The 18,843-nt window shown below is 39.0% G+C and overlaps 1 protein-coding gene and 1 long non-coding RNA gene across 2 annotated transcripts; one reads left to right on the plus strand and one right to left on the minus strand.

Moving 5' to 3' along the window:
- Positions 1-3,727: 3,727 nt before the first annotated feature.
- LOC307024089 (heparan sulfate glucosamine 3-O-sulfotransferase 2-like) lies at positions 3,728-8,756 on the minus strand. Its single transcript, XM_079657905.1, has 2 exons — positions 8,033-8,756; positions 3,728-5,200 (listed from the first exon to the last, which is right to left on the minus strand). The coding sequence occupies exons 1-2, from the start codon at positions 8,524-8,526 to the stop codon at positions 4,582-4,584; spliced, it is 1,113 nt and encodes a 370-aa protein (XP_079514031.1). The 5' UTR covers positions 8,527-8,756; the 3' UTR covers positions 3,728-4,581.
- A 3,290-nt stretch (positions 8,757-12,046) lies between these two features.
- Positions 12,047-14,039, plus strand: LOC307025255. The gene is made up of 4 exons (XR_013804128.1): positions 12,047-12,166; positions 12,918-13,111; positions 13,210-13,397; positions 13,614-14,039. It is a non-coding gene; the product is annotated as an uncharacterized lncRNA (long non-coding RNA).
- The last annotated feature ends 4,804 nt before the right edge of the window (positions 14,040-18,843 follow it).

Consider the following 18,843-nt stretch of genomic DNA (forward strand, 5'->3'; position numbering starts at 1 on the left):
AGATTTCGGTGATAAGGTGGGGGGTGTTACCTTGGTTGGTTATTGGCTAATGGTTGCACAAATCCCCAAAAAACATTGTGACATCACAAAGTGGCCAACATCTGATCATCTTCTTTTTTAGGGGATTTTAATATAAATGGATCAGGACATGGAGGAGAGAATATTTTTTCCTGAAACTTTCTGAATCTCCACTGAGAGGAGACACTTATGTATAAAATACATGAAAAAGTATATTTTGCATATAAGTGACTTTTAAAACTTTAGTTTCTTCTCCACTTCCTTTTCCTCCAAGTGTCATCCCGACAGACCACGGATTCTACATAGGTCTGCAAATAGTTGTAGAACATGTATCATTACGTTCTTGAGACTGTGCCAGAGTTGTCAGCACTTGGTTTTAATTTGGTTCCTAAGCCACTGGTGATTTCAACCACTGGGACATCCTGTCGGCTGCAGAAGTTAAACTATTCTGAAGCATTAGGACTGAACGAGGTGCACTGCTGAATCTGTGCCTGCAGTGTCAGCTGCTGTCTCCCTCGGATACCAGGAAACCTCATTCTATCTCATATGAAATTCCTGGGCAAAAGGACAAGGAAAGCTGTGCGAACTATTTTAATTTGGTGCGTCTAAAATAGAGCATGCTTGTAAAATGCACTTCCCTGTTGGCATGCATTAGAACTTGTTATTGCATTATTATATATAAATCTGACTGCATTACTGACATTTCAAGGAAAGATTACTTTTTGATATAATCCAATGCTGCAGCTTCTATCTCACTTCATTCAAAATCCAAAAGAGTGGATGTTTGTAGCTACATTAACCAACAGGGAGCCTGTGGGTGAACTACATTATGTGATGTACATCAGCGTGACATTTAAACATTTAAAGTTTCTCTCCAACCCACGTGCTGGATTCAACTTATTTCTTAGTGTTTCAAAGAAAAGTTGAACTTATCTATTTGGATTTTTACCCTCACCCCTACAGTTAAAAAAAATATATTGCTGCTTCAAGTATTAATCAATATCAGATCACAATGTTCAGAAATCATTATCAGGCGAGCTCTAAGCCTCTTTCTAAAACTCTCTAAGGACTCTGCAGGATAAAAAAAGAACAATATGTGTCTGCTCCTGTCCTTGAAGGCTTATTATTAGTCTCAGCAAAAACTAGCGCTTATGAACAGTTCACCATAATATTGATCCATTCAGCTCCTCCAAGTCTTTTCAGCATTAAATAATGACCAGGCTGCTCCACAGGGATGTGTATCATGTCAATTGTTCTGTATAGGAAAGAATCCAAACATTCAACACAATCAAAATTAATAGGGAAATGTAGTCATAATGTTTCATAATCAACACGATATTCACACATCAGCTTTAACAAATACTCATTAAGCTTAACAAGCACCTCATTAGCAGCAGTGCAAATAGGTCAAGTCATGGTGCTCGGAAATGCAAGGGATTTGATGATTTGCATGGGCTGCTTCCTGAGGGAATTCATATTTGAAAAGGAAGCTGAGTGTGTGCGAGGAGAGAAAAAAAGAGAGTTTTGACCTGCACAATCTCTGGAGAGCCGTTCACTAGCAGAATCTAATCAGAGTCTGGCTGCTGCTTGTTCTCCGGGATTTCTCCTCGCCAGCCCTAAGGCCTAATGAGGACCCATGTGTACCATCGAGAGAGAGATGCAGCTCTCGTGACGACTGGATAGACGCTCACCTGCGCTGGCTCTAAAAAAGCCCCAGAAATGAGCTGCTGGCCGGCATGATGATGACAAGCAGGGCATCAGAGGTGGTGCAGCCGTACTGACTGCACGCCCCCACCTGAAGGGTCCTGTGAGTTTAATGAATGTTGGAACGGGGAGAGAGAGAGAGAGAGCAGACGTCTGTGCTGTGAGGGGGTCACTGAGCGGAGCGCCTTTCAGGATTCTTCTCTTAACAATGTGAGCATTTGCAGTAGATGCAAGAGATGAGGAAGGAGAAGGAGAGTTTGAAAATATAGCGGAGTAAAAACAAAAGCAGGGTTTAAGCCTCCCCGGCTCCACTTTCAGTATTTCTATGTCAAACACAGAGAAATCTTCAAAGCACACTCTGTTACATGCACATTTCAGTAAGGCTTCAGATGAAGAAGTATTCAAACAGAGGAAAAGTACTAGACTTCTGAGGTGGGAAGATAACAGCGAGGACCAACATGTCCTACATTTCACGGAGAGCCAAATCATTATTAATGAATCTTATTAGTTGAGGAAACTCATAGTTCAATGTTCTAACGTCTAATACTTGAGATCCACATTAACATGCTGAGTAAGTCTCTGCTGCTCTGTATTCTGTTCCTCAGTGAATCCTCACAAGTCTATATGCACTGTCGATGTGTTTGCTTGTGGATCTACATTTTAGGATATTGATTTAATAATCATTGCATAGCTCTAACAGGGTCCCTGTGAAATACTACTGATGTGTTCAAGGAAAGAAGTAGACAGCCTCCAACTAACCTTACACTCAAAGTCTTCTTTTTAATTTACAGCCTATTATTGCAAAAATACTTTTAATTTACATCCCAATTTCTCAATGCCTTGCCAAACAATATTTGCCCATAACCTCGAGACATATTCCTTATTCAGAGTTTGCCACAATATTATTACTGATGTTAACACTGTACCCCGTGTATCTTATCATTATTCCAAGATCATACTGACATAAAAAAAATCCATACTTGAGAAACCCGTTTTTCTATTGCTAGTTTAAATAAAATATATATAATCTATCTATAAATAGTCCTTTCTCATGCCTTGTCACATTCCCGTGCACACTAAATAAATGAATAAAGACATAAATAGTGTCACTTATTTCAAATAAATAGTGTCACTCAGTGTCACTTATTTCTCATTTCTCTTTGAGCACACCTATTCCCCATGGTTTCCCTTGTACCTCGAGTCATATTCCTTATTCAGGTACATCACATGTATTTATGAAGAGTTTGCCACAATATTATTACTGATGGCAACACTGTACCCCGTGTATTTTATCATTATTCCAAGATCATACTGACATAAATAATCCATATTTGAGAAACACGTTTTCCCTAGATTGCTAGTTTAAAAGATATATGTATAATCTATCTATAAATAGTCCTTTCTCATGACTTGTCACATTCCCGTATTCACTAAATAAATAAATAGACATAAATGGTGTCACTTATTTCTAATTTCTCTTTGAGCACACCTATTCCCCATAGTACTTAAATATAGGTATTGATACCTTGTAAACTCAATAATTTCCATTTAGTTTCAAGTATACATTTAAAGTGTGATCAAAAGCTTTACCTGTAACATCATAATGTGTGATGTGGAAATTGAGTGACTGATGATAATAAGATAATCTCTTTGAACCCAGTTTATGTTTCATAAGGTAATTTCCTCTTTGTTTTAACATTGTTTCAGAGTCTGGCTTCAACTCAGGCTTTAGTATTCATACCGTGCAGCCAAACCCAACATTTCCAGCGCAGTCATGTGATATGCAGTCCCAGAATGCATTTGAGAACCTGCCACAGCTAGGTGTACCCTGCTTTGTCTCTGAAAAGGGATTGAAATTCCTTACACCAACGCCCACTCGTCCGCATACCACGACTGAAGCTCACAACAAAACCTTACAGAAGTATGTTTTCAGTCCCACCACAGGGGAAGGATGTAAGTTGTGTTATCTGTTCAAAAGCACACATTTCAGTGACAAGAACAGGAAGGTACTGTAAAGAATCAGAAGTTTTTCTTAGCTTTGCACTCAGGCATTGAACAACATTAAGATAAATGGTTCAGAGGAGACAGAAATAAATGTCCAAAATATATTTGTGCTTCTGTTTCTTTTAATTAGGTTCATGGACAAGCATTGTGGCTAAGGCATGTGATTAAGTACTTTGGTAACAAAAATATAAACATGGATTTGGCAAATAAAGCACAGAGAACAAAGTGAAGCGCTGCATGTACTAACTTACAGGATTCATGCTGGAAATAAGGAGACAGAATCCCTTCCCCTCTGTATAGAAACTGATGAGACCAACAGTAAGTGATATTAGATGACTCCCACTTGCGTTATGGCTTTACATTTCAGATTTACCACCACAGTGCTGCAGCTTATTTCTCCTCTCCCTGAAGACTTTGCTGACATTTCCCAAGGTCTTGCTTTCAAGCCCTGCCTTGATTAGTGAAGCAGGTTTTAAGAAGAACTAATCCCATTCCCTGGAATGTCCTTTTTTTTATAAACCAGTCAGCAAATGGGGGATCTTGTCAGCAATAATGCAGGAAAAGAAATGCTGTGATCCTGAAGCTGAAAAGAGGGCTATATTTGGGAGGATGTTGACGCTGGCTGGTAACTGATCATTACAAGTGCAAAAGCAATGTCGTCGTAGATATTCCTATATTTATTACGTCTCACTTTGAAAAATAGTACTGCTTTTCAGTTTCACTCTTAACATTTCAGGAGAGTGCTGATATTTCTCTATCCGCCTTAGCCATGTAATATCAATGCAGGCATCCTATTTTTGAATTTGTGAAATACATAAATCTTTCTCCTTCCATTTAAAAATATCACTCCAACCTCTACTCCCACTTGAAGTCATGACCCACCATTTCATAAAACTTAATGTTGTAAGGTCTATAGAAGTCCCGCAGCTGCTCAATAGCATCTCTGTCTATCTGCACATGAGTCCTGCCCTTGGACTTGCCCAGGCAGCGAGGCGAGCCGCTGCTCTCCGGCTTCTTCAGGCAGGGGAAGCCCTTGGTGCGGTTGAAGTAGAAGTGTTTGTCTGTGACAATGCGCTTTAACCCAAGGAAGTCTTGCACTCGTGCCAACTCCCCTGCAGGGTCTGTGATAAGACGCTCCCCACTCACAAAGTGGATCTGAGCCAGAGGGAAGTAGCGGAGCCAGTTTTCGAGGTGCAGAGCGTACAGGCCGATGCGAATGGCGTTCCACGACGTGTCCACAATGCCCAGGCTCTGGTTCCTGAAGGCCAGGTCCTGGAAGCTCGGCAGGTCGGGAGATTTGGTCAAAGTCTGAGTGTAGTCTGATATTGCACGGGTGACGGGGTCTCGCACCACCACGATGAGCTTGGTGTCCCGGGACATGGCGGAGATCCGGTGCGGCGTCTCCTTTGTCACAAAGTAGCTCGGTGTCTTCTCCATTGTGATTTGGCTTTCAAGAGTCCTTGGCATTAAACCTCTGAATGAAAGATGAAAACACAAAGTAAACATTCCTGAAAGAGAAAGGTTTCTTATTTACATTCACATTAAGTGTATTTTGCTGACATTTTCTTGCTGTTTTAAAATGCTCACACTCCTACAAAGGCTAACAGATTCAGACACAGAGGACAGGACGTCCTTGCGTTCAGTCAGTTTGAAGGAAAAGTGTGCATTTGTTCTATTATTTAGGGCATGATTAAACAAGTGAGATGCATGGCATACAATCGAGAGCTGAGAAGCTCGAGCTTGGCCATGAACCTAGTTTCTTGATGTAAATTATAATAGGAGACAAAGTCATGTAGTCTGTTGTCACGGGAGAATTGTCTTGCAGACAGCTCTCCTGCTCATCAGCGCGGCCACGCAAGAGTAATAAATCACTGTGAACGCAAACAGAACACATAGCACAGTGACTCTGTTGCTTCTGGGTCTCCAAACTAGGCCATTGTCGTCTTTGAAAGTGATGAATTAAACAGATAAACCTTCAAGTAAGAGTTTGAAGTTTGATCGGAAACCATCACAGATCAAGGACAGAGTTAAAATGGAGCCTATAGAGCTGCAGGAAAAGAGTATTCCTTAATTTAACTTGTTTATCATTGGTCTACATAGCATTAGAAAAGGGGTTAAAAATCTTCATTACGAGTTTCAAGGAACTCAAGTTGGCCCCATTTCAGAAATGTTACATCCCTACCCAAAGTGGCATTAAAGGGGCCCTATCAAGCTAATTCTCAGGTTCATATTTGTATTCTGTGCCTCTACAGTGACATGTTTACATGCTTTAATGTTCAATAAGGTCTTTATTTTTCTCATAGTGCCTGTGCTGCAGCAACTCTTTTCACCCTCTCTCTGAAACCAGAGCCCAGTCTGCTCCGAATGGGCTCTGTTGTGATTGGTCAACCGCTTAGAGATTTCCCGCCCATTAGCCTATCACGTACAATGAGTTGGAGTGCTAGCGAATAGAAGCGTGAGTGTTAACATAGTGACGTCACTATGTTACTGAAATAAACAAAGGATTGCAATGGAGGCGTTTCAGGCAAGTGTTTGAAAGAGAAACTCCATCATCTATCTAACCCTAACCCTAGTGGGAACTTTGGGATTTTAGCCTTTGCAGACCATTTACATGCACAGAAACCTATATAACACACCAGAGGAATGGGAAACCCCGAAAAGCATACCAGGGTCTCTTTAATTAGATGGAGATTTGGTAAGTACACCAGCCAGATGATACTGTAGTATAGCTGGAAAATGAACATCAGAGACCATAGGGCACAGACTAAAAAAGGTGCAGATGTTGTGGTCCAAAATCACCACTAAAATAACTGAATTGCTGCTTTAACTTGTGTCAGTATTGGATATCTTTAAATTTCTATATCAACAGTGTACGGCCTTTATTGGTGAGTGTTGTATCAGAGTTTCTTGAGAAGCTTCTGTTTGTTTTGAAATCAATACTCAAAGTCCGTGCGTTGGCATTTGACCTTTTTCACACCAGCTTTGACAGCTGACAATCGAAGTGCTGTAATAGGCGAAGGGGTTACGACTCCGAGACACATATCTGAGATAAAAAGGTCTTCAGCCGCTCACCACACTGAAGAACGCCAATTAGCGGAGGTAATTTAATTTCATAATTATTTTTATAAAACTGCTGAAACACATCCCTCCTGCAGGCTGCTGACAGCTGATCATTAACATGAGTGTGTTTGAGCATGATTTGTTGTCAGTGTGTACGCATGATATTTCATCACTAAATCATAGCATTTCTGGATACATCTGTAATTAGCAGTTCAAATAACGATGCAGGTGTTTCATGTATGATACCGTGTACATTATATAGAAACTCTCGTAATCAGTTGCAGATGGTTATCAATGCTTCATGTAGCATTTTAGAAAACAAATCCTTTCATTTTATATTCATTGAGATTAGTTTAATTGCTACATACAAACAGGACAATAGCTCAGGGGCCCGCCAGCAACAGAAGGCCCGCATGTCGCAGTTTACACTGTTTGCCTCAAGAGCCCTGACTTTTTTGTTGTTGTTGGGAGAAATCTGATAAATTGCTATACGATAAATCCAAACAAGTCAACAGAGCTCATAATCTTTCCTGCAACAAAAGACGAAATGAGTCGAGAGACTGCAGAAAACACATAAAGCATGTTTGCCCAACATAATGTAAAAACACCAAGGGAAGATAGAAAGGAAATGGCAGATTTGAACAGAAAGCAGCTGACTTGATTTGGACATCATTTTCAGAGGCACTTGCACAACAATAACTGGCAGACCATTTATGTCAGATGTGGCTATTCTTTTTAATTATGTGAAGTATTTTATTAGGAAACATCCTCTAAAATAATACAAATTAAAATACATACTATGGTTTAACTCCCATCTAAAGTCACTTCACATTGAAATGTAAAAACTCCTGTATTTATGAAATATCTTCATAATTTTTATCATCATCCTCATTTGACATTATTTTATGTATTAATTACTCAGTTAAGCTATGGAGGCCAGGCATGAGCAGACACATTAATTTTGAGATACAGACAGCTGACCATCAGCACTAAATGTCCAGACGTTCCCATGAGTCTTTGAAGGCACCAGCCAAATTAAAAGTCAAATTGAAGCTGATCATTTTTCACACCTCTTACAGACTGCAAAACAGTGAATGGTGTAATTTTGTTTTAGGTTTTGCAATTGATCACACATTTGAATTATTGGCTCACACAGTTAAAGTGGTGCCATTTTCAGGTTATCCCTTAGAAGATTATTTTACATGTACATAGCTACGCTACCTGTGCAGGTGGGTCATGCTCTTACCTGTACCACTCCAGACCTCTGTCATAGTTCCGGTCGAAGAAGTGTGTCTCGGTGCCAGCTGCTCGCACGTCCGGATGAATCCTTATGAACTCCAGGACAGCTCTGGTGCCTCCCTTTTTCACACCAACAATAATAGCGTTTGGTAACTTTTTATTCCCAAACTTTAAGTTACCCATGGGAGGACTGGGAGTGTCGATGTGGAGAATTGACGGAGGTCTTTGGTCGGATTTCAGCCGAGAAACCTCGACATTGATCGGTCTCGCATCCAAAGGCAAAACGCATGAAGGTGTTTTCTGAATGCGCCTTTTGGCTCCATCGGCCAGGACGCGCTGACAGCTGGGTGTCGGATCACCTGACTTGTGCATGATGGTATCGGCCGGGAACAGTGCACAGTAGCACAGATAAGAGAGAAAAAGCGATAATAAGCAAATGGATGTTCTTGTGAGCCGGTGTGAGAAGGGATGAAGTCGATTGAAGAGGAGCACGCATGCCATCTCTCCATGGATATGAACAGTGCATGGTTTTCTAATTGATTTCTGCGTTCCGTCCTTTCTGATTGTTTTAGTCGCTTAAGTGTCCGAACTGTCTCCAAAGCAGAGAATTAAGACAACTTCTGCGTCTTCTCAGTTGGTAGTCAACACTCCCATTAGTTCATCGCGGAGCGTATTAACACAATCCATCTGTGTCCAATCTCCTCAGTGCGTTAATTGAAAAAGCATCCTTCGCTGCACACTGAGTTTGGAAATGACATTCTCCTAGAAAAAAACTCCGGGACGTCTCCATGGTCACCACGCACGAGTGAGAAGCAGTGGGAGTGCGCGCGCTCTGACAGCTCCAAACCGGCTGAGCGACAGAAAAATATTTCAACACGGTGACGTCACAGCATATTTGCATTTTGAAAAAAAAAGATCATCTCTCTCCCCTCATTCAGCTGACTTTACTCACTTCTCATCTTCAAGTTCCTTTTTATGACACAGATATATGATATAGCTGCTGCATTGCACACATTGGAGATGAGCTTATTTGCACCCCCCATATGTTAGTGTTTTTTTTCTGGCAAGTTGAGATTCAGTATGATTTGATAGGTTCAAATGAGGCTGATATAGTTGACAAGGATGAAGCAACATTTATGAGTATGATACATTTGTGACATTTAATCTAAATGTGGTTCTAACACTTTCACACCAAAAGCACATAAGCAATCAAAAATTCCAGATGGAACTCCATACACATTCACACTTTGATATATCCATGGTCCTAACCTGCAGCTATCCATCCACGGGAAGCTGGGTCATCCAGCTGAGTCTAATCTTTTTCAGTGAATGTGACCTGGGTAACATTTCTGGATATTGAAATACTACTGTAATATGATACTTGATATGGGATAATACAAATGTTGTTTGATTTCATGGTTTTTGCACACACTTCCAGTGTTAACATATCAACTATAGCTGTAACTTAAATCAGTTTTCTTCTGTTCTTACAATTTGTCCAAAAAGTGCTCCGACCATTTTTCTTAAATAAAATGTGGAACGTAATTTATAATTCCTTGACAGCTGGGCGAACTCCCTCTGCTGATGAAGATCATGACATATGATCAAAAGCTCCAGAAAAGCTACACCAATGGATCTTGTGGTGAAATTGCTTTCTCAACTGCTGTTTCAAATAATAAACCTTAAACCTCAGCGGAGCGTCGACATTGAACAACCTTTCAGCTAAAATGGAGTGATCGGTTCTTAGTAATGCTGAAACGATAAGTAAATGAATCAATGAGTTAAGTCACAAGAATATGCAACTATTTTGATAACCAATAATTGAATGGTTCCTTCTTCTCAAAAACTGCTGTAGTTGTGATAATGGTAAACTGTATATCTTGGTTTTCAACACATTTGGAAGTTAGACAAACCAAGACATGTTTCACTATTTTCTCACATTTTATCATCCCAACCAAATTCATCATTACAATAATAATCAAACTAATCAATAAGAAAATACTTGTTAGCTGCAGCCATAATGTGGAGCATAAACAGGCTCTATTTTTTTCTACAGTATTAAACTTTTCTGGGTCTGTTTTTGGCCCTATTATATACCTTTAGACTTCAGTAGTACATTTATATTTGAATTTTAATTCTATTTCTTACCGGCTTTACTGTACTAAGTACTTTTTCAGAAAAATCTACTGGTGACAATAACAAGCAACAACAATACAAGTGTCAGTGACCCCGAAATAGATTAACTTCCTGTGATCCAGCACCCATGTGTCCGGTTATGTAATATATTTAGTTGTCCGTCTTGTTTGCAGATAACAAGATAAAAACACTCAGAGATGTCAGCCACCATTCATGAAGGAACTATTGGCAAGATAATTGAGAGGAATTTTTCAGTGGTCTCCATTTTTTAATCCTCAGCATGGCCGGATAACCACTTTGTGGGACCCCGGGGCAAAAATGAGCTACTGGGCTCCCATTAACCCTCCGTTGCTCCCACTTTGTTTTCTGCTTTACCCGGTTAGCTGTGACCCATAGCTTACATTCTCTTGCAGCCTAAAAAACAACTTCCTGGTGTTCTGTAGCATCAATCTCTTCTAAACAGGAAGTGTTTGTGCGCAGAGGCCAGGGTGGGTCATCCCTCTTACTTTCCTCATGACTGATACAAATGCAGACAACCTCGAGGAAGAAACAGAAGAGGATAAAAACTCCCCGGACTGCAGAGACGCACGGGGAGGAGTTGAGGTGTCACAGCGGTGCTCCCGCGGGTGTCTGCGCCCAATCTCAGAGGCCTCTGATTAAAGAATGATTTATAGGGGCCGGTCGGAGAGGCCCGCTCAGCAATCCGTCTAGTGAATGAGATTTTTCCTCAGGAAGAGGGCGGGTAAATCAAACCTTGCGGCGAGAAGCCTTGCGATAGGTCTCACTGATTAAATGTTATAATCACCTCTGCTGAATGTGCGGCTTGTTGCTGCGGTTTGTTTTTTTCATCAGGGATGCTGGTGCCTTAAATCAGCTTAACCTGAGTTCAATTTACTGAACACATGTCTTGTTTAAGGTTATTACAGGGGAGGGTGGCATTCATTTTTAGACTGATGTGACAATGTGGAACAATTTATGTTAACGCCTTCTTATACAGACATATATGAAAAGACACATGACCCATTTAAAATTAGACAACTATTAAACTGTTAAGAGAACAATGATAGTAGCCTTTTTCACGTTTACTGGCATATAAAAAAGCTTGGTTTTAGCAAAAGTGTTCAACGTGAGTCTCATATGAAAGAACATAATGATGTGAGTGTTATGGAAATCATTAAAGGCAATCATAGAGTAAGCCTATGTCTGAAAAAGCTGAATATCTTTTTCTCCACATTGCTGGTTTTCTTCTGGTGATCACTGAATAAAGGCCATAGTTTGCTCACTGACCACTCCATCAGCAGCCCTGCTCATTTGTCAGAGGTAAGTGAAGCCTGAGGAGGAAATGTCAGCCCGTCCTGACGGTGCAGATACAGATGATCCAGTCAACTTTACATTACAGATGGGTGAAGAATCATCACTCCCACAGATACAGTTTACACCCCCTCGCAGACACACCACACAAACACACACACCACACTGTTTTGTTTAGTGACAGTCACAGTGATGTTTGTGTGTCAGTGTAATAATATGAATGTAGCTTACTCAAATTAATGATGTATTCCTGACCTGAGGCAGTTAAGTCTTCTAGTATTTCAGAAGCTGACACAATGAACAGATATGATGTAAAGCCAGTTATACAAACTGTATATTTAGTATCTGTGAAAAAAATATCTGCTGTTACAATAAGATATCAAGAGCTAGAATGAAAACACCTAAATAATTCGGTAATGTTATACATTTTTTATTCCTGTATTGACATATCTTCTGTTTAGTTTGAACTGGTTTATACTTCACATGAAAAATACGGTGCAATCTTTAAGGCCTAATAACTGTAACTAAACCAAAAATAGTACAACACTGACACCTGCTGGTGGTATTGCAGCCACTATGTTATCTTGAATTTGAACTGAAAGTAAAAGCTTCTAAGGCAAAACAACATTGGATTTCCGGAAAAAACGACAGAGGCTGTTCGGTCACGAAACCAAAACACATCGATTATAAAACTGTAAGTTAACTTGAAATATAATAATGCTTGTGAGTCATTAAAGATATTCTGATTGAAATTGAGAAGCAACAGTCTTCTTGGGCAAAGGGTTTCAAGAAATATCAGTCCGAAAATATTTCTCTACGCTGTGAAATTTATTTTGGTAGTATAATAAGCTTAGTAAAACGTGTAAAAAGTTGAAGATAATGCTTACTAAAAGCCTCTTTTTGTGTGTAAACATTGGTTTTAATTCCACATTGTATTGGGTTAAGGTTCAGATATCGAAAGTAGCCTACTAGGTTGCACAAATACAATGGTTAAAAAACGTTCTTAAGAGGACATTTTTGAATGTTTTAACAGATAGATATTCCTTAAACTTTCTATATTCCTTAAACTTTCTAGAAGATTCTAGAAAGTTTAAGGAATATCTATCTGTTCAAACATTCAAAAATGAATTTATATGCAGGATAACGGCAAAAAAAGTTATCTTGCATATACAGAACACCATGGCCATCAGATCGAAGCTAGGTCCACCCTCCTGTTAGATCTGGTATGTGACGAGAAGAGCTTGTAAAAAATCCTGTTTACACAAATTATAGTTATGACATTAATCCAAATCATCTGTTCGTTTTCTGCTTATAGCATAAATATGACATCTTTTTAATATTGTTATTGTAATGTATTGTCATTGACTGTTATAAGATAAAGTGATCGAAATGATTTGTTTAAGTTATTTGTTAACTTAAAATGTGATTATTTTGTTATTTTTCAGAAACAACATTATGAAGATCTTCTCACATGTAACCGGAAACACCCTTGGGATTGATCGTACGTTTCTTCAAAAGCTCACCAAGAGAGGGGCAAAGGTTGTGGACCTAATTGATAAGGCTAAGGCTATTATCGTCTTCTGCCCCCTTGTCAGTCGTTATGAGACCGACATTCTCTCAGCGTTATCCAGCATCCCAGGTAGAAATGCAGAAACCCAAACGCACATGAACAAGTTTTCTTATGTTTGTATTTTTGCTGCATTTAACTGTGACCTCTGCTTTCTGTCTGTAACAAAGTATCAACATGTGAGACTGTGATTCTGGTGGTGATGCATCACACGTTCAACAAAGACCAGATTCTACCACCACACAGAGACCTGGGCAGCCGTGCACTCGCTCTCCATGTGGACTGTCTGTTTCATGAGCAAATGGGACTTTTCAAGTGCCCTTGCAATGCAAACGCGATCAAGATGGTCCGCAAACAGGTAATGACAAGTTAAGCATCCTTTATATACTGTATGATGTAGTATTATATACATAAGTACTGTATATGCTAAGTATTGCCCTCCGTTACAATAGTTCTCACCTTTTTCTGCTTCTAATTTATATATCCAACATCCCCACCCCTTATATGTATTTACAATTTTATATATAATAGCTTGAATAAAGAGTTTGACGTTTGTCTTTTTTCTTTGTTGCAGCTGAAACTAAAAAGGAAACTTGCCCTTCCAGGAAGTTCAAAAAAAGGAAAGAGCGAATAGATCAAGCCGATCTGAAAGAAGGAGCAACAACTCAAAGTAATTTGGAAGTAGGCTGATCAAAAATGTAAATCCGAAATCCTATCTGAAAAATCAATTATCAATGATTCGAATATTGTTGTATATATTCTTGCTTTGCTGATTATGTTGATTATTGCTTTGAATAATCTAAAACCAATAAGTATAATTACAAAATCAAGGATTCCTCACGTGGACTCTGTTGGACTGTAGAGAACGACGCAACTAACTTTCAACCATTGCTTTCAGTCTTATACGTTAATGTGAATTATAATTTATTCAGTTTTTTCATTTTCATGTAGGTTGAAAAAACATGTGCTGCCTGCTTTTACTATATGCTTGTGCGAGTGTGCACTTAGTTATTCATTATAAGCTTATTATGAATGTAGGATAAATTATGGCTTGTATATTCCATAATAAAGCAATCTTATATAATCTGATCTTTTGTGGTTTGAGCTAATTTTACATCAACATTTTCTACAAGAGACTCTGTGATACTATTGCACAAAGGCCCACAGAAACCCAGGAGAACAGGTGTGGAGCTGCAAGCCCCTGCAGTGACATTGATCCCTTTTATCGTTTATCTGAATTCTTTCTTCAGGTCCCTGTGAAACATTAGATGCTTGGAGCTGTGTGAAGGTTATTATCCCTGCAATGGCCTGTGATATACAGAACATATAAAATGTTCTCAAAAGGTTAGCGGCTCTTGAAATGCTGGATTTCAACGCAATGATGCTTTCTGTTAGCTTTACCTGCTAACATGTCTACGGTGAAGATGTTAACATGTTACTTGGTATATTGTTGACTACTTCACAAGTGTAGCCTGTTAGCATGCTAATATTTGCTAAATGCTCATGCTAGTGGGAAGGTAAATAGCATTCAAAGTAATTGGCCTTAAACCAAAGTATTGAACTCATTTAAATTTGACCTCACAATGACAGGTATTTGAACTGAGGGGAAAATCTAAGTAAATCCATCTCATTGAGATATTTCAGTTTGGACCATATTGGACATCATCAGACTGTTAAACATCTGAACTTTTGAAACAACATCCATAACATTCATCTGGCTGCAACTTAGAAATTATTTATCTAATATATCATATTCCAATCACTTGTACATAGAGTCTTATTGATCTTATTGCACTATTTTTACTTATTTTTTCAGTTTTATTGTGTTGCACTGTTGGAGGAGCTTGTGACCTAAGACTTTCATTGTCATAACTACACTGTAGCTATGTACGTATGACTAATAAAAGTATTGAACTTGAACCTTGATTGTGTCTTACACACACACTGTTTTGCCACACAGCAAGCCTGTTTACTTGTACATGATCCAAGGATAGTTCTCAAGTGAAAAGATAAGAAGACAAATGTTTCAGTTATCTGACTATAATCAGGTATACAGTAAACATAATCCAGAAATAAGTGGGAGGCCATATTTATTTCAAGTGTAGTGGGTAATACTCCAAAAGGTGTGCAGTGCTCATGAATGCAGCTCAAACCATGACTCCTCCTCCAACCACTGGGTTAGGTTAGGGCTGGTTAAATAATTCACCTGTTGGTTATCTTGCTTTTGTCCCTGTCCGACCTGGCCAGAATAGAATAGAATAGGAAGGGATGAAACCCCTCTTTAATGGTCGCACATGCAGAGCACACAACACACACAGGTATTGTACAGCGCCTGGGGAGCAATGGTAGTGAGGATGTCCGGTGCCTTGCTCAAGGGCACCACGGCAGGGCAGGAGGTGAACTGGGACTTCTCCAAGTAGCAGCCCACACTCCATATTTAGGTTTGTTCGGGGACTTGAACCGGCGACCCTACAGCTCCCAGTCCAAGCCCCTATTGACTGAGCCACTGCCGGTGGTAAAGGTAGGCAGAGTATTTTATTCCATGGATAACTTGATCTCCTTGGTTTGTATTATGATATGCTGACTTGCTTCTTTCTGTTTGTCCTGCTTCCTATTGTCCTGCACACCATTAGTTTGTTAAAACCTCATACCTGTTGTGAGTAGGGCCCAACATTTAAATTGTTTGTATGCCGCATGGTGGGCCATTTTGAACCTCCATTTTACCTGGTGTTGTTTTGTTTTTTTGGTTTGTCTTATATTAAAGCATCTGTTTTGCCTTTACTTATTGCCAATGTTTTTTGTCAATTTTTGTTATCTGAATGTTTTGCTTGTAGTAAGTTATACGCTTTTTGGATTTAGCTTTCAGCTTCTGTTGTTTAGCTTTAGTTGCATATAGTTTCGCTTATAGTTTAGCTTTTGGCTTAGTATGTATTTTTGTCAATTTGAACATGGTGTTTAAACCAACTGAGATGTTTTGGGATTTTTTTGTGGAGCTAAGTTCTGGTCACCCTCACTGTTTGCTGTGGACTGGGGCGCTCGAGAGTGTTACCCGTTTGCTGTGTGTGGTTTGCTGTGAGTGTAACTGGTGAGTGTATGGTAGCACCACAGAGCGGGCCAGCCCATTTACTGGCCTCAGCCCACTTAATTATACATTTTATACACATTTTGTAATAATATTTTCCCTGAACATTTCTTTGTTCCGTAACAATTTTATCTTGCAGCACCCATTTCCTGAGATTCCTATTTTGTATAACTTTAAGAAAGATTAATGTTTATTTTGAAACGCTTCTCCGTCCCTAAGTGAATTGTCTTTGGTACTTGTGAAATTAAGGGTTTTGGTAAAAGGTACAACTGTCCTGTGTCCATTTCGTGGGTTGCCATGCATTGTCAGTCCTCATATGTCCTTTAACCATTTACTTTAATAAGTAGTGAAATATAAATGTACCACCTTAGCTCTCACTAGATCTTCTGGGCTCTGTACACATGTTGTGGTTTTCCGGCCTTTAGGTTTTGCAGCAGCGACTTCACTTCCTCAACTTCCCTTCTGCTCCTCTCTGATCGAGGGTACTTTAATGATGAAATTGTGTGCATGAATAAGAATGCTTTGCTGAAGTGCGCAGATTCTTCTGAAGCATCAGCTTGGCACTCTATTGGACGCTGGTTCTCCTGGGATATCTTGTAAATCGTATGATGGTCTGACTCTTTGTGTTGCTGACTTGATTTATACATGACTGGAATACTAATCTTGTAGTTCAACAGCTCTGTATTCTTGATGTACTGTATTGACCCAGATTTCTGGCAAGTCACAACCTTTGTTGGCCATCTTATTCCTTGCATTTTTAGCATCTTGTAAGCATGGTTCTAAATTGTAAGATCACGATTCTTCACGCACTTCATGGCTTTTTGCTTTGTTCACTTGAATATACTTTAACATTAAGCCTCTGACTTTTTGTTTCAGTCAGTTACCTTTGAGTTCTCTGCTGTAAATTCACTGTAATCCCAGCAGAGCCATTCTTCCTGCAGAACATATTGTTGCAGGTCTTTTGATAATGAGGTTTTTTGTTTTCTTGTTAGGGTTGAGGGTGGAGGTTATAGAGTATTTTCTGTAGTTGGCAAACAAAAGTTTGTCCCACCTAACATAGTGTCATCAATCTCTCTGGGTTTTTGGTAGTTCCTGCTCAATGCATCTGCAAAACAAAACCATTACCTACAAATGCATTTATAGCTCTGCTGCCATTCTTGATTCTCAGAGAAATTAATACTTTAGAGGCAAATGCAATCCCTGCCAGCAAAAAACAAGTGTTTTCATGAACTAGTCAATAATGAGAGTTCCGTTTTTCTTTTTTACTTCAATTACATATTTTAGACTACTAGTGAAAAGAAAATATACATTTTATTTTACAACACTTTGTTTATTTGCCTCTGTTTTACTACTGAATTCACTCAAAGTTAGTATTAATTTGCATATCCAAGCATCACATTTCCAAAAACGAAGTAGTGCAATAATCAACTGGCAACATTTTAGGGTGATATCTATAAGTTAAAGACTTTACCTCTATTCATGTATAGATTCTAACTACATGTAACTTTACGTCTCTGTTTATACTGTGGTTTGAATGTTTTTACAGAGCTTTGTTTACAGATGCATAGACTGATATAAATGCATATTTCATATAGATGTGTTGCTGTTGACAGTATATTGATTTACAATACAGGGTGATCCAAAGGAGTATCCACAATTCCCTTTCAAAATTCTTGTTTTAAAAAAGTAAATACATTTCTTTTTGAAATCCTGTCTTTATTTAATGTTCAGACTTATGTTCTGCAGTTTAACACATATGTAATAAGACGATGCTATATTACATATTCAAACATGAGAAGATCATAACCTCTCATGGGTATTAATTTAGACGATACAACTAAATAATGGTACAAATAGAACAGCTGAGGGAGAATTCTTTTTTATAATTGCACTTCACTCACTGATCACAAGATGGCAGTTGAACATGATATTTTCTCCGCATTATAACAGAGGCTTGGTTTGAAAGACCTACATAAACAGCAACTCTCTTATTACTCCATTTCTGACAAACATCTCCACAATGTTGGCTGTGAAAGTAAAAACAGAAAAAAAAATAATACTAACGGTCCTCATTAGGGACATAATGTATACAGAAAGAAACTTGTAATACAATGTACACAGCTTGTTTATGAGCTACAAGCTAGAAGAAAGTGGATTTCAAATAGTTTAAAGGAAAACAATAACCATTTAGAACTGGATATTCTATTAGTGTAGGTGTTCTTACAGTATCACAACTCCATTTAAGGTCCTATTTTCTAAATGAATAGTTCAAGAACACCTAACCTGCTTTTTAAAAAAAAGTAAAATCCATGTGAGTAAAAGTGTGTGGGAGAAAATGACTATCTCTTGTTTTTATTGAGTTTAAATAGAGCGACATTCTTAAACGCACCTCTGAAACACTAGAATACATCATGTTTGCATCGACGCACATATTGCGGGCCCACATCTGCATATGAACATGGACAAACGCCAACAAACACACACACGCACACGCACACGCACACGCACACACACACACACACACACACACACACACACACACACACACACACACACACACACACACACACACACACACACACACACACACACACACACACACACACACACACACACACACACACACACACACACGCTCAAGCTCATACTCGCAAACACACTGTGTACAAACCAAAAGTGAGTTCTCACAGACAGGAAATGATGTCAGCTCTTGTCTCCAAGG

This window comes from Notothenia rossii (genome assembly GCF_949606895.1).
Source record: "Notothenia rossii genome assembly, chromosome: 11".
NCBI lineage: Eukaryota > Metazoa > Chordata > Actinopteri > Perciformes > Nototheniidae > Notothenia > Notothenia rossii.